The sequence below is a fragment of the Lynx rufus genome, unplaced genomic scaffold, assembly GCF_022079265.1.
Source record: "Lynx rufus isolate CCGP_SWC_20201006 ecotype Redwood Valley unplaced genomic scaffold, mLynRuf1.p SCAF_6, whole genome shotgun sequence".
NCBI classification, from domain to species: Eukaryota; Metazoa; Chordata; class Mammalia; order Carnivora; family Felidae; genus Lynx; species Lynx rufus.
This window is the reverse complement of record NW_025814878.1, coordinates 9,061,577-9,086,781: the sequence shown is the minus strand read 5'-3', so window position 1 is coordinate 9,086,781 and position 25,205 is coordinate 9,061,577. Positions and strand designations below refer to the sequence as shown.

The following is a 25,205-nucleotide window of genomic DNA, read 5'->3' as shown; positions in this document are numbered from 1 at the left end:
TGTATGTAAACCTCTTGATCATACAAATATTTATGGAGTCATGGCGTTTCAGAGCATATGCTGAGAGATTTTGTGGCATCAAAGATATAGAAACTCTTTAAATGCAACAAAACCTACTACTATTGATTTTCAACAGCACCTTAATTTGTAATCTTTTTCTACTCATATTGCACTTTGTTTGCAGGACAACTTAATTAAATGTCTTATGTTGATCTCCCTGGTTTTCTTTTTCCATCAGTGTCTTCTCATACAAAGAGAGGCTATGAGGTAACTACATTTTGTAAGATTAGTTTATTGTTTTTAATATTTTCAAGTATAATTTATTGTCAATCTAGCTAACATATAGTGTATACACTGTGCTCTTGGCTTTGGGAATAGATTCCCATGATTCATCGCTTATGTACAACACCCAGTGCTCATCCCAACAAGTGCCCTCCTCAATGCCCATTGCCTATTTCCCCCTCCCCCCCATCAACCCTCAGTTTGTTCTCTGTATTTAAGCATCTCTTAAGGCTTTCCTCACTCTCTTTGAAACTATTTTTTCCCCTTCCCTTCTCCCATGGTCTTCTGTTAAGTTTTTCAAATTTTACATATGAGTGAAAACATATGATATCTTTCTCAGACTGGCTTATTTCACTTAGCATAATACCCTTCAGTTCCCTCCACGTTGTTGCAAATGGCAAGATTTTATTCTTTCTCACTGCCAACTAGTATTCAATTGTATATATACCTTTATACCACATCTTTATCCATTCATCAGTTGATGGACGTTTGGACTCTTTCCATAATTTGGCTATTGTTGAGAGTGCTGCTATAAACATTGGGGTACATGTGCCCCTATGAGTCAGTACACCTGTATCATTTGGATGAATTCCTAGTAGTGTTATTGCTGGGTCATAGGGTAATTCTATTTTTAATTTTTTGAGGAACCTTCACACTGTTTTCCAGAGTGGCTGCACCAGTTTGCATTCCCACCAACAGTACAAGAGGGTTCCCGTTTCTCCACATCCTCACCAACATCTGTTGTTTCCCGAGTTGTTCATTTTAGCCACTCTGACCAGTGTGAGGTGGTATCTCATGGTGGTTTTGATTTGTATTTCCCTGATGAGGAGCGACATTGAGCATCTTTTCATGTGCTTGTTGGCCATCTGGATGTCTTCTTTGGAAAATTTTCTATTCATGTCTTCTGCCCATTTCTTCACTGGATTATTTGTTTCTCAGGTGTTGAGTTTGGTAAGTTCTTTATAGATTTTGGATACTAACCTTTTGTCTGATATACAAGTGCAGGTTTGATCTGCCTACATGCATTAGGATTCTTTGTTTTGCATGTGGAAATAGGCTTTCATTTCTATAAAGGATAAACTTCCGGGACATACCGTAAGCAAATGTTCTTTCAAGTTCCTTCTCCCACTACTTAAGTGCAGATGGACCGCATCTAAAGACGGTAAAGTACAGAACAAGGTTTCCCCACGAGGGGATTCTGAGGTGCGCTGAACAGGGATTGATGTAATGGGTGGAGGAGTTCATTGTCACAGCTGTCACATCTCACAGTGGGGGTCATGGGTTGGTCTGCTTGGTAAACTGCTTCTGATTTATGACTGACGTTGTGTTTCCTTTAAAAATAAATGTTGGTCCTTACCCTATGTGTTTCTCTGTCTCATGAGCAGCTCATGGATTTAGCCTAATTTTCTCTTATTGTGGCAACTTTACCTCCAGATTCGTATAATCACCCATTTCTGGTGCTATTGATTCATCTGTCCCCTCTGAAATTGAGTTAAATGCTCTAGTCTGATTGACTCCTTAAGGTTAGTAGACAGTATTTCAGCAGGACTTGGAAAATGAAGCCCTGACCCCAGCATGTAATGACTTCAGTGGACAATAAAGTGTTCCTTTGTGTTCGGCAGACAACAGGTGTCTGTCTAACCTTTAAAGTCCACATAGGTTTGTACCTGATCTGAAAGGGACACATCATCAGCTCACTAGCTCACATCACCAGCCTTTTCACCTGTGCCAGCGATGCTCATGGAGATTCATGCATGCCACACAACCAGGCAGTTATCTCCAAGAGGACAGCGTTCTAGTGATATACCAGAAACATCTTCAGGGCCATCAAAGCACATATTTTTAATTTATTACACAAAGAGCAGAATCGCTGAAGTGTTTCAAACAAGCGAGTTTTTCCCATTGAAAGGACAGTGAGTTTATTCTTATAGAGGCATCAGCTTCGAGTTCTTCAAGACTCTTACAGCACTGCTTAGAAAATTGCAGCTTCACTGGATTGCATATCCCCCCAGGAGCCCTCAAAGTTAAGAAGCACTTTTGTTTGCGTGGAAGGTCAGCCCCAGGGTCTTCTTATCATAATGTTTCAATGCTTTATACTTAATGTCTGCTCCCTCCACATCCTCTATAGGAACACACACACACACACACACAGAACGAGAAAGGAATTGACAGCTGTGGGTCTGTGTCCTTGTTGGGGCTCCGGCTATGGTTCCTATGGTATGTGCAGAGCAAGCAGCGGACCTGGGCAGGTGAGAACTGCTGGTTAGAATTGACAGGATATCCGGTAAGAAGAGGCTGAGAGGGGTCCACTCTGGCCGGAGGGGATAAGAACGAGCATCGTGCGGGGAAAATGTGGGAGACTGTTGAGAAGGGACCAGAAGAAAGAGAACTGCTGGGGCTCCACTTTCTCAGTTTCTGCACTGAACTTTTGCTCACAGCAGGTGAGCACAGGCTCCCTCCCACACTGAGAGTTCCTCCCCTGCCGGCGTGCAGTCTGTTAAGTAAACAGAGACTTTATACTGAGAAAGGAACATTTCTCTATTTTGGCTGTGAGTTGTTATTTTTAAAGCTTCATCCTCTGAACATTTTCCCCTATCCTTGTTTATTTTTTCACTAGAAAGAAAATGTGCTGCTTATAAAAAAAATTTTTTTTGACTACAGGACAAGAAAAACTCCCTTCTAGTGTGCTGTCCCTCCTTAAGGCCAAGTCACCCTTTGGTTGTGACCACTATCTCATCCCCTGTTCAGCAACACAGAGAGTCCCCTCTGCTTCGGTAGAGCTTCCACGAAGCCGGATATGGCAGTAAAACCAACATGCACTGTGGTAATTGTTTTCTGGATACTTGAGTCCAAAAGGCCAACCTCTCCCTTAACATCTGTGGCTGTATTTATCTGCATATATGATCGTAATAGTTAAATATAGCTGCTACGATGTACCACATACCATGATATACACTTTACATAAGACCCCACTTACCTTTATTGGAGAAGACTGTGGCCATTTCTTCAGTATTGGTGGGGTTAAACTTGGGGGGGGGGGCTGCCATTAGGCGTAAGACTTTCTTTCTCTACCTTTTCTGGGGGAATGTATTCCATGGTCTTTCACCTTGTCTGTCTTGTCCCTTGTCCCTGTCCCTGGGACACCTTTATGAACAAGATCCATGTCTTTCTTCTCTGTACCCAAGTGTCTAACACAAGGCCTGATGTGTAATGGGCCCTCGGCAAATCTTTTTGAATGAATTAAAGTAGAGCAAGAAAGAAAAACAAAGAAAATACTGTTGGAATTCTTCCTTCTGGTGGTAGGTAGTATGGTTTGACTTAACAGTTTTGAGTCCCAATTCCCTCATTTGGACAATGGCAAAAATAATAACCTTAGAGGGCAGTTGTAAAAAGTAAATGAATTTATTGAAAGTGCCTAGCATATTTCAACTCATATATAAAGAGATGGTTTGTCACATAAATGGTGTTAAAACTAACTAGTTGCCTGGGACAAATATTAAGCTGAGTCTTTGTCTCATGTCTTACACAAAGTAAATCCTAAGCAATTCACAGCTCTGTGAATATAATAAAATCGATTGAGTTGTATACTTTATTTTTTTTAGTGTTTATTAATTTATTTTTGAGAGAGCGAGAGCACAAGTCGGGTAGGGATAGAGAGAGAAAGGGAGACCGAATCCAAAGTCAGCTGGACCAGGCTCTGAGCTGTCAACGCAGAGCCCAACGTCGACCTCCAACTCATGCACTGTGAGATCACGACCTGAGCCAAAGTTGGATGCTTAATTGTGCCACCAAGGTGCACCTTCACATGAGTGAATGATATGACATGTGACTATATTTAAGTATGGTTGTTGCAAAAAATAAATCCCAGATGATGAAAGACTTAAACATAAAAACATGGAGCTGTACTAGAAGGAAACATAAGGTAATTTTTTATATGTTATTGGAAGGGAAGTGACATTTTCAAGCAAGACCTACTTTTCTAAACAAGGTTGGTAAGTCAATTATGTAATAATTAAATATTTTGCAGAAGAAAACACCAGAAAAAATAAAACAAAAGAAAAACATGACACACCATTAGAAAAGGATTGAACATACACAGAACAAAAGGCTAATTACTATAATATATAAAGGGCACTTAAGAATCGATGTGAAAATGACTAATAACCTAACAGAAAAATATCAGGAAAGGATAAGAGCAGACCTCCCAGAAAAGGAGTTTAAACTGATATATTCTTCTAGCAAAAGCCTGTTGGTACACACTTTTTGGAAGCAATGTTTGAACTATTTATCAATATTAAAAATTCATGAGTCCTCTGATCTAGCAATTCTACTTCTAGAAATTTTTCTATAGCTATTTGTACCTGTGTCTGAAGACAAACATAAGAATAGTTTTTGCATGAAATGTTTGTAACGGCAAAATACTTGAAGTCAAATGAAATGTCAACCAACAAAGAAGTGGTAAAAAAAAAAAAAGATAGCGCTTTGTTCAGTGAAAAACATATACTGTTAAAAACAGTTATGCAGCTGTTAAAAACAGTTGATGAAGAACTCCAAAACACATTAATAAAAAATACAACGAGGTGGTGGACAATGTGCTTACTGTTCATGTTTTATATTATTATTTTTTCACAAATGTATGTTTACATATGCATAGGATACTTTATTTTATTTTTTCAAATGTTTATTTTGAGAGAAAGAGAAAGAGAGTGCTCACAAGCAGGGGGGGAGAGAGAGAGAGAGAGAGAGAGAGAGAGAGAGAGAGAGAGAGAGAATCCCAAGCAGGCTCTGTGCTGTCAGCACAGAACCTGAAGTGGGGCTTGATCTCATGAACCATGAGATCGTGACCTGAGCCGAAATCAAGATTTGGACGCTTAACTCACTGAGCCACCCAGGTGCCCCAGCATAGGATATTTTAAATTCTTCTTGTCCCCCTCAAAGACAGCATGCCCCAAATCCAGCTTGTGAACAAAAACATGCACAGATTCCTGTCATATGTACGATCTCATTTAATTTCTGCATCAACCGTATAAAAAAGATACTAATACTTTCTTTTCTAATTATTACATATTACAAACCTTCAGGTTTGCTCAATTAATAGTTGCAACTACTAATGTCAAACCCTCCATGCCAAGGCTCTGTTGTACGGGGAAAAAGCCTAAATTTCTTATAATGTAGGACATCCTTGGTCACCTGACCTTTTCCTGCTTTCCCAGATTAATCTCTTAGCTCTTTCATACCTCTAGCACACTGGTCTGTGTTCCTTCACTCTGCTCGTCCTTTCCATCTTTAAGACTCTCTTCCAGTGATGTTTCACACTCCTGTTGAGGAAAAGCCTACATTTCTTAAACTATCAACTCAAATGCCACCTATGGCAACATAAATGGTTCTCATCCAGCCACAGTTCCCAGCTATACTTTCTCCTGTATTTCAAAAGCACTTTATACAAGCTGTTAGACCCGACTATATTATTTTAAGGTTATGAGCATATTGAGAGCAGAGGCCCTCCTTTTATTCCCATAACTAGCACAATGCCTATAATACAGTAGCAAATCAATAAGTACTTAGAAAAATCATTTACCCGAATCTTAGTCATTTTTGATTACCCATAAGTTGAAGAACTATTTTTTAATTCTTTTTAAGTTCCAATTAGTCAGCAGAGTGTTACATTAGTTTCAGGTATATGATATAGTGATTCAACACTTGTGTACATCGCCCAGTGCTCATCGTGACAGTGCACTCCTAAATCCCCATCACCTATTTTACCCGTCCCCCTCACCCACCTCCCCTCTGGAAACCATCTGTTCACTATGGTTATGAGTCTGTTTCTTGGTTTGTCTCTTTTTTTTCCCTTTGCTTATTTGTTTTGTTTCTGAAATTCCACGTGTGTGTGAAATCACATGGTACTTGTCTTTCTCTGACTGACTTATTTCACTCAGCATTATACTGAGGGAATGTCAGTATAATTCATGTCACTTCACGCATGTTGCTGCAAATGGCTAGATTCCATTCTTTTTCGTGGCTGAATAATATTCCATTGTTTATATGTACCATTTCTTTATCCATTCATCAACTGATGGACGCTTGGGCTGCTTCTATATCTTGGCTACTGTAAGTAATGCTGCTATAAAAATAGGGGTGCAAATAGCCCTTTGAATTAGTGCTTTTGAATTCTTTGGGTAAATGCCCAAAAGTGTAATTGTTAGATCTCAGGGCAGGCCTATTTTTAACTTACTGAGGAACCCCCATACTGCTCCCACAGAGGCTGCACCAGTTTGCAGTCCCATCAACAGTGCATGAGTGTTCCTTTTTCTATACATCCTCACCAACATCTATTGTTTCCTGTGTTGTTTGTTTTAGCTATGCTGATGGGTGTGAGGTGATATCTTGTAGTTTTGATTTGCATTTCTGTGAGGATGAGTGATGTTTATTTAGTATCTTCTCAGGTCTGTAGGTCATCTGTATGTCTTTGGAGAAATGTCTGTTCATGTCTTCTACCCATTTTTTAATTGTACTCGTTTTTTGGTTGTTGAATTTTGTAAGTTCTTTATATTTATTGGATATGTCATTTGCAAATATCTTCGCCCATTCAGCAGGTTGTCCTTTAGTTCTGCTGATTGTTTCCTTTGCTGCGCAGAAGCTTTTTATCTTGATGTAGTCCCAGTAGTTTATTTTTGCTTTTGTTTCCCTTGCCTCAGGGGACCTATCTAGAAAACCAGTTGCTATGGCCGACGTCAGAAAAGTTACTGCCTGTGTTCTCTTTGAAGAACTCCATATTTAACATGGCATATTTTGGAATTGAACAGTATGTCTCTTCTAAGAACTTGAAATGAAATGTTTCATTGATGGAAAACCTTTTTTTGTTGGTTTTGCCTTCTAGAATTCAAATGAATGTTCATGCTCCATGAAGAGAAGGGGCTGCAGTTTTTTGTGACAGATTTGGAGCCAGTAGATTTTTTTGAATGTGAACCTTATCATGGATCTGAAAGTTTATCTGTGCTTTAATACTTTTTTTTTTTCTTTTTATTTTCTGTGTCTTCATAGGAACCAGGGAAAATGTGTAGAGGGGATGGTGGAGATCTTTGACATGTTGCTGGCTACGTCATCTCGATTTCGCATGATGAATCTCCAGGGAGAGGAGTTCGTGTGTCTCAAATCCATCATTTTGCTTAATTCTGGTTAGTTGATAACATGGGGGAATTTAATGCTGGGTTACTGGAAGAAAGATTTACTTGTATTTTCCGCCAGATACAGGCTGTCTGTTACGGAGGCATAATATAATTTGAAAGAAACAACTGACGCACATTTAAAATAACCTGTTGTCATTGTAGACCACTTAGGGAGGTGGAGCCTGTCCTGGTCAAATCCGATGAATGAAGAACAAAAATTGGACGTTGAATCAAATGGACTTTTCGTTGAAATGTTTGCATCCTTTTACAGACACTGGGGATGTTTTTATTTTATTATTTCTATTCATATTTTAGGGTGGATGTTTTTATTAAAATGGAACTGGTGTATAGATACATCTGTTGATAGCTATATGTGTCAGAAAAGAAGTGGACCAAGTGACCAATATCAGTAAGGATCCAAGAAGGAAAGAGGCTTATTTGGGATTGACCGTGTTTCTGGTCAAAACTGATTAGGTGACAAATATAACTGGCTCAGAGTTAGAAACACCTGCTCCTAAAACTGAGGCATGTGGAGTATGGTAAGGTGGTCCAGCTGAAAAGCAGTTCTCATTTGGTCTGTTGGTGTCCAAGTCAACTGTGTCCTCCTACTGATTCATTTGAGAAAACTTAGCTGAGAGCAGCATCTGGGTAGGGGATTTCTGGTTTGTTTTGTTTTTGTTCGCAGTAAGGTTGGCTGTTGTGTAAAGATATTCTCCAGGTCACCCAGATGGAAAGTGTGGCTTAGCACCCTGTTCCTTCTGGCCCTCAGTATTTGGATTTAAGCACTAGATATCCAGTCTGTAGGACCCAAAGCTCAACAATTGGGTGTCAGCCTCACAGTTTTAGCCTGGACCTTTACCCCTATCCCTGGTTCTGTTGATGCATCTGACCTCATTCTCACATAGAAACCATAGCTATTTTTAATCCCTAGGCCTGATTTGAATCCAGATGCAGTCTCCAATTTCCCAATAGCTGAACAGCAGTTTGTATCGATCACATATGTAGATATTTTGTGTCTTCCTGATGAACGCTAACCCCTTTGCACCTCCCCTAGCCATTTTCCACTCCCCTTCCCCACCAGCGCTAGTCACCTGTATCCCTGTGTCGCTTAATGGTTACCACAGTAATCATTCCCACTTATCAACCGGTGAATGGAAATCTGTACTACTCCACGAGGCCAGGACTGAATTACAGAATGAAGTTACGTGAACAATGATGTGATCCACACTAAGGAAGTGATTACCACTCCATTCAAGTTTCTGGCTCCACTCACATGCATTGTGCTTTTCATTTGAGTCATTTGTCCAGCGCATCGAAGGGGTCAGATCCCACAATGGCTCTTTATTGGACGACAGTTCTGGGAGCAGTGCCACTCGTCTGCACAGCGCCAGGTCTTGAACCTGCTCCTTCTTCAGTGGAGGGCTGGCACACACTGACGCTTCCGTGTGGGCAATCTGGAAACTTCAGGGCAAACAGGCCTATCAAGGCCTGGGACTTCCCCCGCCCCACCCCCCTCCACACTTTTACCAGGAAATAATACTCCAGACAGGAAGTGACAATTAGCCAGAGTTCTATAACCAACACAAGTAAATGCTCTGATCTTAGTACCCAAAAATTTTTCCTTCAAATCTGTGTAGCCTCTTCCTACATTACCGTTCTGTTCCTATGACAGGGTTTTTTTTTTTTTTTTTTTAATATTGTATATATATAAAAAAGGCAAGACTTTTGCTATGAAAATGTTGGCTTCGTAGACCCAGGTGTTTTAAATCCCAGAGGAAACAACTCGTCAGCCCTCACAAGAAAGTCTTTTGTTAAAGACTGGCCCCAGAATCTCAAAACATATTTCCCACCGCAGGATTGGCCCCTCCACCTGGCTTTCCTCCCACTGGGTAAACTTTCCTACTCCATCCTGGTTCTTCTACTTATTTCTCAGGATCTTCTGTGAGCTTCCTTGCACTGATGGGTTGGAACACTATTTTGGAAACACGAAGCACTATATTTTGACAGGGTTTACAGCTGTCTTTCTCTTGAGACATCGGGGCGGCAACGCGTCTTTTCTATCGAGGACGGGACTGCTGGCTCGCGAGCAGTAACAAAACAGAAGCTGTCTCCCAACCTGTAAAAAAGGGAAACCACTCTTTTTACTCCTGAAGTGAGCTATGTTTGGAAAAGCAGTTTCTGCTGCTGAGCACAGCTCCAAGTGTCTCATATTGTTCCTGAAAGACAGAATCAAAGAGGATACGACTTTAGCACAATGATAGGGTACTGGGAGATTTTTCAGAGTGAAAAAAGCAGTCAGTCATATGAGGGTTACCACAGTCCTAACAATCTTAGTCCACATTTGGAGGTATGGAGCTTTTGAAAAACTGAACCAATTCATGACTCCGATGCAGGGCAGTTCTTCACTTGTCATGAGATAAAGAACAAAGTGACGTTCGTTCCAGGAATCTCTTGACAGAAGCTGGACAGGATTCAGGAAACCTGAGTGGGAAGATGGGAAACAAGACCTCAGTGTGTGGGGGGAACCTCGGGTTCTGTGTTGAGCCCCTGTCACCAAAGTCTGAGAGGGTGTGTTTTACATTGGCCCTGACTTTGGGGCAGAGGCACAAGGGTAGTTGAAAAGTTGTTCCGTGGCCTGCTAGGAATGACTTTCAGCAAGACTCAGGAGGGTCTCCCAAATGCCAGAGTTCCCATGGGAAGCCCCCTTCACAGCTGTTTGGGAATGGGAGATACTCATCATGATTTAATGGGAGATACTCATCACGATTTAAGAATAATTTATTACCTTGCTTACAAAAGCCTAGAATCATCCATAGGACAAACACTATCTTTCCACTCTCCACTAAAGGCCAGAGGCGTTCCTGGTTAATCCAGAGATGCCTTCGCAAAATCAATGCCAGCTTCAAGGCATTCTGAGAACTAGCTGGAACAGAACTCAAACAAGGGAGTGGAGCAGATGAGCTCAGGCAAAAAGGCTGAGAGGGAACAGTGGCGGGAGGCGGGGCTGGTGCTGCAGAAGGGGACCCTGGGCAGGGAAGGGGTCATCTGTGCCTGTTTCCTGTATTCCCCCTACCTGGTGGGACTTCAGTCCTTCTTGATAATTCCAGTGTTTTTAATTCTTCCAGGCCCAGCTCAGACCTCATCTCATTCAGGAAATCTTGCTACCACCCAAGTCCATAATGAGCTTTCCTTCACTAGACTTAGTTCATGGAGCCAGCACCATACAACCTAGCAGTTGGTCAGTGGTTGACTGATTTCATTCATTTGTTCAATAATTCAGACACTTTGTGCCAAATACACAAAAATGAATGTCATAGGTTTTTGGCTTATTTTTTTCTTTCAGTTTTTAAATTTAACTTAGATTGGTTCTTCATGCATGTGTATCCTGATTTCCCTATAAACTATTTGTACTTTTTTTACATTCTTCACAGTCTCTAACCTGTGAACTGTTAACAGATGTTATACCGTCTAGTGCTTTAATAGATGCTTATTGACTGGACATGACCAGAGCGTTGTGGAAAGTTCCCATCTGTCACATGCTGGTTCTACTATTATGAAACATATCATCCTTTTCAGATCCAGATAATATCAAACTATTAAATGGGAAAAATAATGTCCATTTCCTTGGGCTACTGTGAGCTAAGAGGGAAACTATATATACAATGTCTAATGCAGTTTTTGGAACACAGTAGACTTCCATCAGTGACAGCTGTCATCATCACTTGGGAATCTCTGGCTCAAAAGGAGCCAGCCCATGCCTTTTTTTCAATATAATAAAGTGCTTTCGTTTAAAGGTTTCTCGCTAGGCTTAAAAAGTATGCAAGGACTCAAGGGTGATAATAACAATAGAGACTGAGACTGTTCCCCTGACAGTTGGTTAATTGTACTGTTTAATTGTATTGAGAGAAATTTTAGAGCAAGATTGATCTCATGGATGATATCTGATTGTTAATTGAACCTTAATACTGGCTGACCTTAATGAAAACTCTGCGGTGAGCCACTGACAAATCACAGTGAGCTCATTCATCTGTTCACTGTGTTTCTTCTCATGCCCCTCCCCCCGCCACATGTGAGTCCCACAAACTCCTCAGAGTCCACTCCTGTTTGGATCACTACCCTTTTAGTGGGTGTTTTTCAAGACTCGGAGAAATTCGCAAGTCAAAGCCTAATATGTACAAATATACAATAAATCTTTGGTTTGGCCTTCAGCATTCAACTTAATAATTCTTTATGCCCCTTTTCTGAACCTGTTACAGACCACAGTTCTTTATATTCCCCAGTAATTCCAAACAGTGTCACACACCTCACGCCCTGGTCACTTTATCCACCCAACAGACCACCAGACTCCAGCTCCCCTGTCCCCTGTGCCCCTCCTGAAATGTCTTATGCTACGGAAATATTGTATTACTGGTTATCGTTTTATCACAACTGTCTTCAGACACCATTTCCCTTTCCACTGGTGGAGTAATAAAGAAGAGTAAAGGTAAGAACCAAAAAACAGAAAAGCAAACAGCAATGCAGGGTGAAAAGGAAAACAAAATACCAGAAAGAATTATGGCCACGTTTCTAAAGTGTGTACCCTGGTGTTCATTTAGAGAAAAAAGGGATATGGAGTATTGAATTGGCATGGATACTTTAAGCATAAACATAAAAACGATGCGCTCTCTTGTCTGTCATCTAATTCTGCTTTGCTAATATAGCGAGTGTTGTCATCTTGGTGCCTCGATGGAACCTCCAGTACTGAAGCTATGGCATCCATTTGCTCCATATGTGTTCACCAGAGGCCACGCTCTGGGCAGACGAGCATTTACTTCATGATCAATTATAACCAGCTCTCATCACAAAGAATATTTGCTCTGTCTAGAGCTGAATTCTTTGCACTGTTAATTATTAAACAATTATTTAGAGCAGTTATATTTTTAAGTGGGAAATAAGACAATGACTCAGAGTCCCTATATTTAGAGGAAGGAACATTTTAAAAACATATTGGCTATAAACAATGAGGATCATTAATTCTCAGTTGAAAGTTTCTGACAGGCGCCTGGGTGGCGCAGTCGGTTAAGCGTCCGACTTCAGCCAGGTCACGATCTCGCGGTCCGTGAGTTCGAGCCCCGCATCAGGCTGATGGCTCAGAGCCTGGAACCTGTTTCCGATTCTGTGTCTCCCTCTCTCTCTGCCCCTCCCCCGTTCATGCTCTGTCTCTCTCTGTCCCAAAAATAAATAAACGTTGAAAAAAAAAAATTAAAAAAAAGAAAGTTTCTGACAGGCACAGGCCTTTGAGATTGTGAATGGACACATTGTCAGCTATGCTATGCTGTTGTTGTCACAGTGGAGAAGATTTAATTATATTATCTCTTGAGTTCTTTGTAATGCCAAGCTTCTTCTACGGGGAGCCTTCCTATTGCTATGATTTTGAGATAAATGCCACTTCATAATTAAGTGGCTCATCAACTCCTTCTCCCTGGCTGACTAGATTCTATAGGCAGTCTACTCAACTCTTAGAGTCTTTCCCTGCTACTAACTTCTGGTGCGGCTTGAAACAAGACTTGTGTCTCCACTGATTTCCTTGGTGTGGCGTGGACTTTGTCATTAGAGAGGCCTGGCATTCTAGACAAGCAACTCTGTCACTTAGGGGATGAAGGATGCCCTTTGATAAGCTGCTTCTCTATGAGAGGAATCTCTGTGTTCTTCTTAGCAGATAGATAGCACATAAATTCCTGGCTGGAAATTCTGAGGTGGGATTTCACCCCTGCCATTTGGGGTTAAAAAATTGTGTTCTCATGACCAAAATATCCTTCTTGTGAATGGACAACCTTAGATCCCAGACCAGGTGGATTGGGTCCTGTATCATGTTACAGACACCTCTCAGAGCTTCTGTGGAACTGAGGAAGCCAGCCGACTCCTTGTAGCCTGGGAAAGACTTGGTTGGGGGAGTCCCAATATGCCTTTATGGGATGAGTCAAAATGCAGCAGCTGTTGGGAGACTGGAAATCCTTGCAGTGTTCCAATACGAGGAACAGTTTTACATTATATTCAGAACCTCGGGGAGGGACAGCTGCTTATCATTTTATGCTCACAAGAGCCCCAACAAAGGGGGAAGCCATCTTCTGGGTCCCTGATTCAACCACCCGTTGGACCCACCTACTCCAGGGTCCAGAAATCAGTATTCTTAAGGCTGACCCACTTAAAAGGAAAAAATGCCACAGACTCCCCTAATACTGATGCAAAATGTTCTTGTTCTTTGTATTATAATGCTGCTGAAATATGAATAATCATATTTATTATTTAAATGGACAACCAAGTATAAACTTCCTTTATAGCTCTCATATAAGTACAAAACCAAAATAAACTCACAAATGAAATACAAACTAAAAGACAAAGTGATGATAATGTTTTTTGCAGCAATTGAATTGCTGTTTATAACATGCTTGGGGTAGACCTCTGGTCTGCTGGTCTACCACTCTTGTGATGACTGCATTCCCCCACCTCTTTCCTGTGTTCAGAATGATCACAAAACCTCTGCTTGTGTGCAGCATGCTGTGACATCATCTGGCTTTGGCAGAACATGTTGGTTATGTATTTTGTTTGCTTCCATTCTGTATTTTATTTATCTGAGATACTTAAAATATAACTGTTGGATTTGAGGCAAGTGTACTGATGGAAAATGTGTTACTCAGGAAACAAAAATTATATGGATTATCTAGTTTGGTGAGTGTCAGTGCTTCACACATTTCAATCATCTGGGGGTCTTTTAAAAAATGTCTCTATGTTACAACCAGGGATTCTGATGTAATTGATTCAAATATAATTCAGGTTCATGAGTATTAGTACTGTGTAAAGCTCCCCACCAAGACTTCAGCCTCATCAGGTTTGAGAACCATTGATGTAAGTGATTCAGAACATTCTGATATTAATGTCTTAATGGTATTTCTTAGAGATGATTACAATGAAAGCACAAAATCCTAAAATTATAAGACAATTTAAAGACCTTGAAGAATAAATTTTTAATTCTCAGGAATATGTGAAACGTCGTTTGAAAACTACCGGTATAGATGATGATATTTCACCTACATTAGAAGAGTCCTCTAGTGTATCATGAAACTAACCATTCTGCAGAGTGAGGAGGCAGCCGCTCGTGCTCAGAACTGTACATAAAAGTGAGTCAGAGCTGGGGCCACAGATAATAGACTCATTATTTCAACATCATGACATAAGGGCTGTGATGTAGATAAGCATGTGACAGGAGGATCCCTGCATGGGAACTGATAGGTCAGCTAAATCTTGAGGAGGAGCAGGACTTAGCTGGAGTCAGAAGCAAGACAAGGGGCAATGGCCTCACCATTCATCTAGCAGTGAGGATCTCATCAAGTCACTGGACTTCTCGTCGTTTGTTTCCTCAACCAGTAAAAAGAAAAAACAAACAGTTCTTCCAAACTTATGTGTTTGTTATGACAGAGCAAGGTAGCTTAAAAATATAAACATCATATCATCATTACTAGTATAGTCTTTTTTTTTTTTCCAAAGGGAAACTATTAGGCAATCAAATATCCTACCAAGATTTTGGTGTCAAGATCTCCCTGTTCTAATCAAAGGACTAGAAGTACACTCAGGGCCTATATTTGGAAGGGCCTTAGGTGCCCTCCTTTCACCTTCATGCCTGGCCTCTAGTTTAAAAGTGTTTTGACACTTGAACTGAAGAAAACCATGAGAAAAATGACAATAAAATCCCACTAATATCTCGAGCTCACAAGTAAAATAAAATATTGTTTTTAATGGGTTTATCTTTCCCCACAAGGTGCTCATTGAATAAGTAAAAGCCATGATAGAATGTGTATGCTTCCTGAAACATTTCAATGGAATGTCGAACTGTCCTGTAAAGTTTTAGTCTAAACCAAACATCCCTGCACTTGGTTGGAAGACCCACTTCTGGTCTAGCCTTCCACTCGTGGCCTTGTGGCTCCATACTCCTTCTCTGTTGGTGAAAGAAAGATGGGGAAACAGACTTCCTGCTGCAAGTTTCTGTCTTCCCATCCCCCTTCCCATGGGGCCCCTGAGCACAGCATTCCTTTAGCTTCCTCCAGCACTTTCCCCGAGAGGGCATGTGGCTACTTCTGTATGTTGAGGTAGATTCAGACCACCTCAGGCCTATTTTCTCTGAGTTTTTACTTTACATCTACTTTTTGGGTTTGAGTTTTCTTCTGGCATGTAAGAAAGACATCAGTACCCCCATGGGACCAAATGATACCCATGGCTGTTATAAGCTATTATTTGTTAGCTTAACTACCATTTACTGAGTATTCACTACTTTCCAGGCATGTGCTAAGTGCTGGAAATACACAGTTGCCTTTAGTTGCCTTATCTGTAGTAGTTTTTACCCTGTGGTTTCCATGAAGTGAGGCACGTGGACTGCTCCCTGGCACCTAAGGACTGTTCCGTCAAGGTGACTCAGTGGTCATACCAATAATGATAGTAATAGCAGTGATTACTAAGGCAGTTCCTACCTCAAAGTCCTCATGGTCTAAAGACAGAGACAGATATAAAAAGAGAATTTATATTTCAAAAAATAAAGTTGTGATTATAAAACTTTATGTTCAGTTGAGGTCATTTAAGAATACCAAATACGTTACTAAGGAAATCAACAACAACCCAAAGCCAACCAACCATCCGGACATTGCGATGTACCTCATCGCAATATAGTGGAAAGGGTAAGAGCAGGAGACTCTGGTTCCATGTTCAGATCCCCTTTCTGATACGTCCTAGTTGTACGACTATGGACAGGTGCTGCTTACACCCTTTGTGCTTCTGTTTCCTGGCCCATGAAATGGAGATCATAATAGCACCTACCTGCTAATACGAGTTAGCTCCTAAAACAATGCCACTTAGACCGACACTCCATTTGTGTGAGGTAGTATTTTCTTTTCTTGACATACTGTGAATATAACCATATTTGTATTTACGCATTTTAATTAGTATTATACTCATGTACTTTCTTTAAAAATAAGATTTTAAATGGCTGCGTAATCATGCATGAGGACATAACATCATTAATTCCACAACCTGATGCTGTTAAACATTTAAGTGCTTTCTCTTTTTTGGTGTTATAAATTATGCTTGCTTTGCATTCTTTCATTACATCTTTTGCCTACATTTGCTTATGGTTCTGGATATTTGTAGAAGTAGAGTCGCTCGTAAAAGGCCATAAAAATTCTTATGGCTCTTGATACATGTTACCTACTGTTCCAGAAGGCTTTATCAAATTACACTTTTACATGAATGTAACCTTATCATGCAACGTGAGAGATAGAGGTGAGTGCAGACCGCTGGCCAGTTGGAGAGAGCAGATATCTTCCTCCCGCCCAGCTACTGCCCTCTTTTGTGAAAGACCCATAGTCAGCAATTTCTACGTAGGTCATATTATAAGCATCATGTTGTGAACCTCCCAAGTTCACTCCTTATGAAGCAAATTATCACGTAGAGAATTTTGTTTATTTTGTTGTCTGTATAGATGCCTGTTGTGTTAAGTTTCAGGTTTGTGACTTATACAGACATTGTGCTGGGGAACTACTCTTCTTCCAAACTGTCAGGGTGCACAAGGAGCTGGCATTTTTGGTCTCACCTTCTGCCCTTGGTCCCTTCCACTGATTTTTTTAAAAGTGGTATTTATAAAAAGAAAGACACCAGATTGAATGGCTGGAAGTGTCCCTCCCTTCAAAACTCATCTAGGGAAAGAAACCTGGTGCCTCCAGTGGTTTCGTTTGCTCTGGATTCTGGGCCTTTGTGAGATTGGCATACCTTTCCTAGCCCATAATGAGTTTAGAAGAGGCAGCTTACCATGTGAACCCACTACGGCTCCAGACAGGCTATTCATTGGCTGCTGGTTCAAGAGTTCCCTGTCCAATGCTGTTGATGCCCCAAGGATGCCCCAAGTACAGGCTAGTTTCCAGATTCTCACAACTGGAAGCAGACAGATGCTGGGAAACCTGGTCCAGCTCAGAACAATAGTCAACCCTGAGGATGGCTACGCATGTGTGTCAGGAAGGGACTGGCAGGAGCAGTTTCTTTACTCTTTCAAATTGGCATCAACAGCAATGATGAATTAACCCCGGAATGGACAATTCATTTTCATCTTGACAGGTGAAGCATCTGCTCTTTTCCTTAGTATAGCAAACGTTACTCTTTGAGCGAGGTAACATAACCTTTACATTCAGTGAAAGCCAACACTCAGGACCTTCTAGCAAAACCTTAATGCTGCGCTTTCTTTGCATTCCAACTTACAAGTTCTCTGGGGACAAAAAGCTAATCCTCGAAGCTGATCTTTTTTGCACTTCGACATGTAGTTCGGGTTATTGATGATATGTCAGAAGCATTTCCCACTAGGAAAATTATTCTCAGGGGGCACCTGGGTGGTTCAGTCAGTTAAGTGTCCCACTCTTTGTTTCAGTTCAGGTCACGATCTCACTGTTTATGGGTTCGAGCCCCATACTGGGCTCTGTGCTGACAGCATGGAGCCTGCTTGGGATTCTGTCTCCCTCTCTCTCTCTGCCCCTCCCCTGCTTGCTCTCTCTCTCTCTCTCTCTCTCTCTCTCAAAAATAAATAAATAAACTCAGAAGCTTTAGTGGCAAATTTGTTAGTTTTACTTCTTGTCAAAATAGCAAGCCTTGAAGAGTTTCAGAAATGGGAACAGCCTTAGGGATGATAGAAATATTATGAAAAGAGTAATAAGTAATATCCCTACAGCAAGCTCCTTATTCCTTGGTATTTCCATTCACCAGCTGTGTTTCTCTCTCATCAGTCCAGGCATTGACAAAGCTCATGAAATAATAGAAATGAAAGGGGCTTTGATTTTGTATTTTTAATAACATTTTTCTCCACCAAATTATGAAAATCATGCATGCCCAACACAGGGAACTTGGAAAATACAGAAAAACCACCAAGAAAAATAATCTCCTAAGGAATCATAATTCTGCCACACAAAAGTAATCATTGTCAACGGTTTGTTGAAAGTTCTTAATTAAAGAGACTCTTAGAAGATGTCTGTGTGCACAGTGTTCCTTCCTTTCTCCACACTGTCCTGCACAGTTCTGAAAAGCTGGATTGCTCCTAAGTCATTCCAGGAAAATGATCAGTTTTTTTCAAATATCTCTGGAGGTGAGTCCTTTGGCAATCATTTCTAGTTTTTCGCAAACCTTGCAGCTAAGAAATTCTTTGTGTAGCTTCTGAGCAGTGGACTGGGTGTGAAGGATATTTGGGTTCTGGCTCCAGCTCTGACTGACAGGGTGATCCAAGGGAAGCCCAGCCTAGCTGCCCTGCCTAAAACCCCTCTCAGCTCTTTCTAGCATCTACTAGCCTGGTTCCCTAACCTCTTGGAGCCTGTTTCCCAATGATTAAAAGTAACTGAAGTGGAGCAGGTTTGGGAGTTTCTTACATTAAAAACTTTTATTTTTGTTTATTTTTAGTAGACTTTATTTTTTTGAGCAGTTGTACATTATAGAGCAGTTTAGAGCAAAACTGAGTGAGAGGTACAGAGATTTCTCCTCTTCCCACACTAACACTAACACCTACTATCAAAATCCTTCACCAGAACGTTTGATGTACCATTGATGAACCTGTATTACACACCATTATCACCCAAAGTCCACGGTTTACATTAGTCACACTTGGTATTGTACGTCCTGTGGGTTTTGGCACGTGGATAATGGCACATATCCACCATTATAGTAACAGACAGCGTGGTTTCACTGCTCTAAAAATCCTGTGTTCTGCCCATACGTCCTCCCCGTCCCTGCCTTGAAAACCACTGATCTTTTTTTGCTCTCTCCATACTTCTCCTTTTCTTAGAATGTCATGTAGTTGGAATCATACAGCATAGAGTCTTTCTAGATTGGCCTCTTTCACTTAGTAATATGTGTTTAAGATTCCTCCACATCTTTTGATAGCTTGATAGCTCATTTCTTTTTAGTGCTGAATAAGATTGTATTGTCTGGATGTACTATAGTTGATGTATCCATTCACCTACTGTAAGGCATTTTGATTGCTTCCAAGTTTGAGAAATTATAAATAACAGTGCTGTACATACCCCCCGGCAGGTTTTTGCGTGGACATAGATTTTCAACTCATTTGGGTAAATACCAAAGAGCATGATTACTGGATCTTATGGTAAGGGTGTATTTGGTTTTGTAAGCATCTGCCAAACTGTCTTCCAAAGAGGCTCTGCCATTTTTCATTCCTTCTAGAGTTCCCATTTTCCTAGATCCTTGCCAGCATTTGGTGTTGTCAGTGTTCCAGATTTTGGGCTCTCTAAGAGGTGTCTTGTTCTAATAGGCAGTTCCTTAATGACACATCATGTGGAGCATCTTTTCATTAAAAATTTTTTTTTAATGTTTATCTATTTTTGAGAGAGAGAGACAGAATGAGAGGGGCAGAGAGAGAGGGAGACATAGAATCTGAAGCAGGCTCCAGGCTCTGAGCTGTCAGCAGAGAGCCCAATGAGGAGCTCAAACCCACGAGCCATGAGATCATGACCTGAGCTGAAGTCGGATGCATAACCGACTGAGCTACCCAGGCGCCCCTAGCATCTTTTCATATGCTTATTTGTCATCTGTATATTTTTTCTTTAATGAGGTGTCTATTCAGGTCCTTTGCCTACTTTTTTGAGTATAGTTGATACACAAAGGTTATGTTAGTTTCAGGTGTACAACTTAGTGATTTGACAAGTTTTTACATTATGCCATGTTCACCACAAATACAGCTACCATCTGTCCCATTACATCACTGTTACAGTATCACTGAATTCCTTATGCTCTGCTTTTTATCCTGTGACTTTCTCATTCCATAATGGGAAGCCTGTATCTCCCTCTCTCCTTCACCCATTTAGCCCAACCTCCTAAACCTCTTCCCTTTTGGCAACCATCAGTTTTGCTCCATATTTATAGGTCTGATTCTGCTTTTTGTTTGTGTACTCATTTTTTAAGATTTGATTTTGAATGGAATCATATGGAATTTGTCTCTCTTAGTTGGACTTGTTTCACTTAATACCCTCTAGGTCTATCCATTTTTGTCTCAAAAGGCATGATCTCCTTTTGATGGCTGTGCAATATTCCACATTTTCTTATTCATTTGTCTGTTGGTGGACACTTAAGTTGCTTCCATATCTTGGCTATTATAAATAATGCTTCAATAAACATAGGGGTGCATATATCTTTTTGAGTTTGTGTTTTCCCTGGGTAAATACCCAATAGTGGAATAATTGGATCATATGGTATTTCAATTTTTAATTTTTGAGGAACCTCCATACTGTTTTCCACAGTAGCTGCACCAGTTGACATTTCCATGAGGGTTCCTTTTTGTCCACATTCTCATCAATACTTGTTGCTTCTTGTCTTCTTAATTTTTACCCATACTGACAATTGTGAAGAGATGTCTCATTAGGGTTTTGATTTGCATTCTCTAATGATTAGTGATGTTGAGCATCTTTTCATGAATCTGTTGGCCATCTGTATGTTTTCTTTGGCAAAAGATCTGTGCCAGTTTTCTGCCCATTTTTAGTCAGGTTGTTTGTTTGCATGTGTGTCTGTTGAGTTGTATAATCTCTTAATATATTTTGGATATTAACCCCTTATTGTATATGTCATTTGCAAAAATCTTCTCCCATTCAGTAGGTTATCTTTTTGTTTTCTTGATGGTTTCCTTTGCTGTGCAAAAGCTTTTTAGTCTGATACAGTCCCAATAATTTATTTCCCTTGTCTTAACAGACAGATCTAAAAAAATGTTGCTCTGTCTGATATTAGAGAAATTACTGCCTGTGCTCTCTCTATTCAAGGATTTTTATGGTTTAGTTCTCACATTTAGGTCTCTAGTCCATTTTGAGTTTATTTTTGTGTATGGTATTGGTGTTCCAGTGTCATTCTTCTGCATGTAGCCGTCCAGTTTTCCCAACACCGTTTACTAAAGAGACTGTCTTTTCCCCATTGTATACTCTTGCCTCCTTTGTCATAGATTAATTGACTATATAAATGTGGGTTTATTTCTGGGATCTCTATTCTGTTCCATTAATCTGTGTGTCTATTTTTGTGCCAGTACCGTCCTGTTTTGGTTACTACAGTTTTGTAGTATATTTTGAAATCTGGGATTGTGATACCTCCAACTTTGTTCTTCTTTCTTACGATTGCTTTGGCTATTCCAGGTCTTCTGTGGTTCCATACAAATTTAAGTTTAATTCTTCTAATTTTGTGGCCCATTTTTTAATTGGGTTGTTCATTTTCTTATGTTGACCTTTAAGAGTTCTTTGTATATTTTGCATAAGAATCCTTCCTCATCAGATATGTCTTTTGTAAATATTTTCTCCCAGTCATGGCTTGCCTTCTCACTCTTTTTAGATTGTTGGTTTTTAAATGTTCTTCTGTTTCAAGACTTGTGTTCCAGAAGGAGACTCTGGTGAAGGAGGAGAAGCTGAGTGAGTGAGATCCAGCCCCGCACCTTTATTTCTTCTGCTTCCAAAGTTTTACTACACCCAGTTTATATATGAAGTTTTTATAAGAGGTTCACAGTTTTCAGGGGTTTTGATCCTCAAAATAGTTTGAAAACTACTGACTTAGATGAACGTAGGCCCTTTTTAAGTCTAGAATTCTGGAATTCTATGTCTCCTTTTTGCAATGTAATATAACCTTTCTCAAGGAAAAATGAGATAAACCTGTCATAGTCATGTGACACTTTTTCGATATAATTTTCATCTACTGTAGTGTTCACTTGAAATGGAGAAACTGATAACCCTAAGGAATATGTGCCATTTAGATGCCCACTTGTCTCTTCAAAACAGTAATTTTTGAAACTAATCATCTCTTCCGAAGTAATCAGAGGGAACTATCAGCCATTTCACTTTTATATCTAGGTAAAAGGGGAAAAGTATTATCTGAAATTTTGTGACTCTGGAGATAAACATACAAGTCAGAACCAAGAATGTGCAACCTTCATCTGTTAGCAACCAGTGCTGAACATCATAGGGTTTGGAACAGTTGTGCTGTTCAATTCAGGATGATGCGCTCACATGCATTTCAGCTTATTATATATTCTTAGATCACATGTCACTTTTTTTTCCTGGATTTGAAGCTAAGTCACTCAGATGAATGTTTAATGATGTTTTGTAAACATTTGCATTCACACTAACACTGTTTATTGATTTGGCAGAAGATGGAGGGATATCTTTTTCATTTTTTGATTCACATATTGCCTATTCCACAGGGAATTTGAAACGGCTTACTGAGTTTTATGTAATGCAAAGGGAGTAGACCAATAATTGACAAAATCTGTGAAAAAGGAAAATAAAGTGAATAATAAATCCAGGAACCTAATTAGTGCACAGAAGTACATCTGTACAGCTCTTAGGAATGGGCCACAAATTTGGCTCTAAATCTCCCTCACTTGGCCAAAGCACAGAGGAGAACACATTCCATTATAAGGTTCACAGACGTTTAATAAAAATAAAAGCAAATAGACCAGTTGTATAACATAAAACACTCTCCTTCGGGCAAATCTCTACAAAGTCTATTTCTCACAATTGGGACTGGGTAAGGATTGTTCAACCAAGAATTCAGAGTGTTTTATACTCTGGTGAGAGACCAGATGCAGATGTTTTGGGGTGCCAGTTAGGGGCAGATCCATATGTTTTGAGATGGATCAACTGGACGGTGGCCAGGTGTAATAGCTTCCAATGAAAGTTGTTAACTGCACACAGTATCTGACAGGATGAGTTAAAACCCTCACCAGTTGTACCAAGGATGAAGGTCAAGGGCTGGATTAAGGCATTGATAGGCAATAGGGTTTATAATGTGGAGTAGAGAGTATTCAGGTACACCAGAACAGGAGCCCAATCTCTAATCTGCCTGTCATATTCCCGTCAAAGTGTTTTGTGCAGATATCCAGCTATATTATGCCTACTGCTACTGTGTAATAAATTACCCCCAAAACATAACAAGTTAAAAAAAAAAGTTTGGATTCTCTTGGCCATGAATTTGTATAGGGCACAGAATGAACATCTTGTCTCTTTTCCACAATGTCTAGCGCCTCAGATGGGGAGCCTCATAATGTTGGGATAATTTGGTAATTGTAGGCGTGGTCATCTTGATGTGCCTTTATTCACACGGTAGCAATTGATGCTGGCTGCTGGCTAGGACATCAACTGGAGCTGTTGACTAAAATGCGTACCTATGGTTTCTCCCGTAACTCCCACACAGCCTGGTGCAGTGTACCTCTTAGAAGGTGGCAAGGGCTCCAGAAGCAGCTGTCCCAGCTGACAAGGCAAAAGCTGCATGGCCTAATAGGATAGCCCCTTAGAAGCCACACAGCATCACTTCCAGCCCTCCCCCTTTTTTTAATTACAAGCAAGTCATGGGTCCACCCAGACTCAAAGGAGGGCATAGATTGGACACCTCTGTGGGAAGAGTGTCAGGATCATGTTGTTGAGCGGCATGTTGGATAGGAGATGTTGTAGTGGTCACATTGGAAAATACAGTCTGCTCCAATGTGTAAGAGCTGCTTCCTGCTCTGTGTTGTTGCTCCATTGCCCTTAAGATGCCAAGCAAGAAAAGGAAAGGTCCAGGGAAATGAATTTATGCCGACTATTTTGGCCTACCTTCCCTGGGGAAAAAATGAAACCCTCAAGGCCAGACCAGCTCCTTGGGACTAGGAATTCTGAGTGGAACCTTGTGAATAGATTCCTGTGTGATAGATGGGCTGCACATTTTCCATCAAATGGCCCTTCAGGGGCACCTGGGTAGCTCAGTCAGTTAAACAACTGACTTCAGTTACGGTTCGTGGGTTCGAGCCCTATGTCAGCCTCTGTGCTGACAGTTCAGAGCCTGAGCCACCTTCAAATTCTGCGTCTCCCTCTCTCTCTCTGCCCCTCCTCAGTCATTCTGTCTCTCTCTCAAAAATAAATAAATATTAACAAAAAAAATTTTTTAATGTCCCTCCAGAACATCTTGACCTCAGAAACCTCGTTATTGACTGAGGGATTGGAGAATCAGAACCCTGGCTGCTTCCTTCTATATTACTGATACAACTAACCTAAATAAGGCTTTTAAGCAAAACATAGATCCATAATGGATTTATCCTAAAAGGTATAAGGCTAGAATATTATTTATTACAAAAATTTTTAACTGGAATTTTTTTTAATTTGGGTATAGTTGACACACAATGTGACTTTTTTTTTTAATGTTTATTTATTTTTGAGAGAGAGAGAGACAGAGCACGAGTGGGGAACAGGCAGAGAGAGAGGAAGACACAGATTCTGAAGCAGGCTCCAGGCTCTGAGCTGTCAGCACAAGGCCTGATGTGGGGCTTGAACTCACGAAGTGCCAGATTATGACCTGAGCTGAACTCAAGAGTCAGATACACTACCGACTGAGCCATCCAGGTGCCCCGGCACAATGTGACATTAGCTTCAGGTGTACAGGGTAATGATCAACAGGTTTGGACATTGTGATGTGCTCATCACAAGTGTAGGTACCATCTGACCTCACATGTCACTATTGGAGTATCATTGACTACATTCCTCACGCTGTGCCTTTTATTCCTGTGACCTATTCATTCCATAACTGGAAGCATGTATCTCCTCCCGTTCACCCATCTTGCCCAGCACCCCTCACCCCGACAATTGCAATTTCATATATAAAAGCTACAGGCAACAGAGTGAAACCGAATCACTTTATTATAGCCTATACAAAATAAACTTAAAATAGATTGAAAACTTAAATGTAAGA

The 25,205-nt window shown here is 40.5% G+C and overlaps 1 protein-coding gene across 1 annotated transcript in view; it reads left to right on the top strand.

Moving 5' to 3' along the window:
* The window catches only part of ESR1 (estrogen receptor 1), a 274,532-nt gene that overhangs the window by 234,241 nt on the left and 15,086 nt on the right, over positions 1-25,205 (top strand). The window contains exon 6 of the mRNA XM_047103088.1: positions 7,324-7,457. Within this exon, the coding sequence (XP_046959044.1) occupies positions 7,324-7,457 (134 nt within the window). The remainder of the gene's footprint in view (positions 1-7,323; positions 7,458-25,205) is intronic.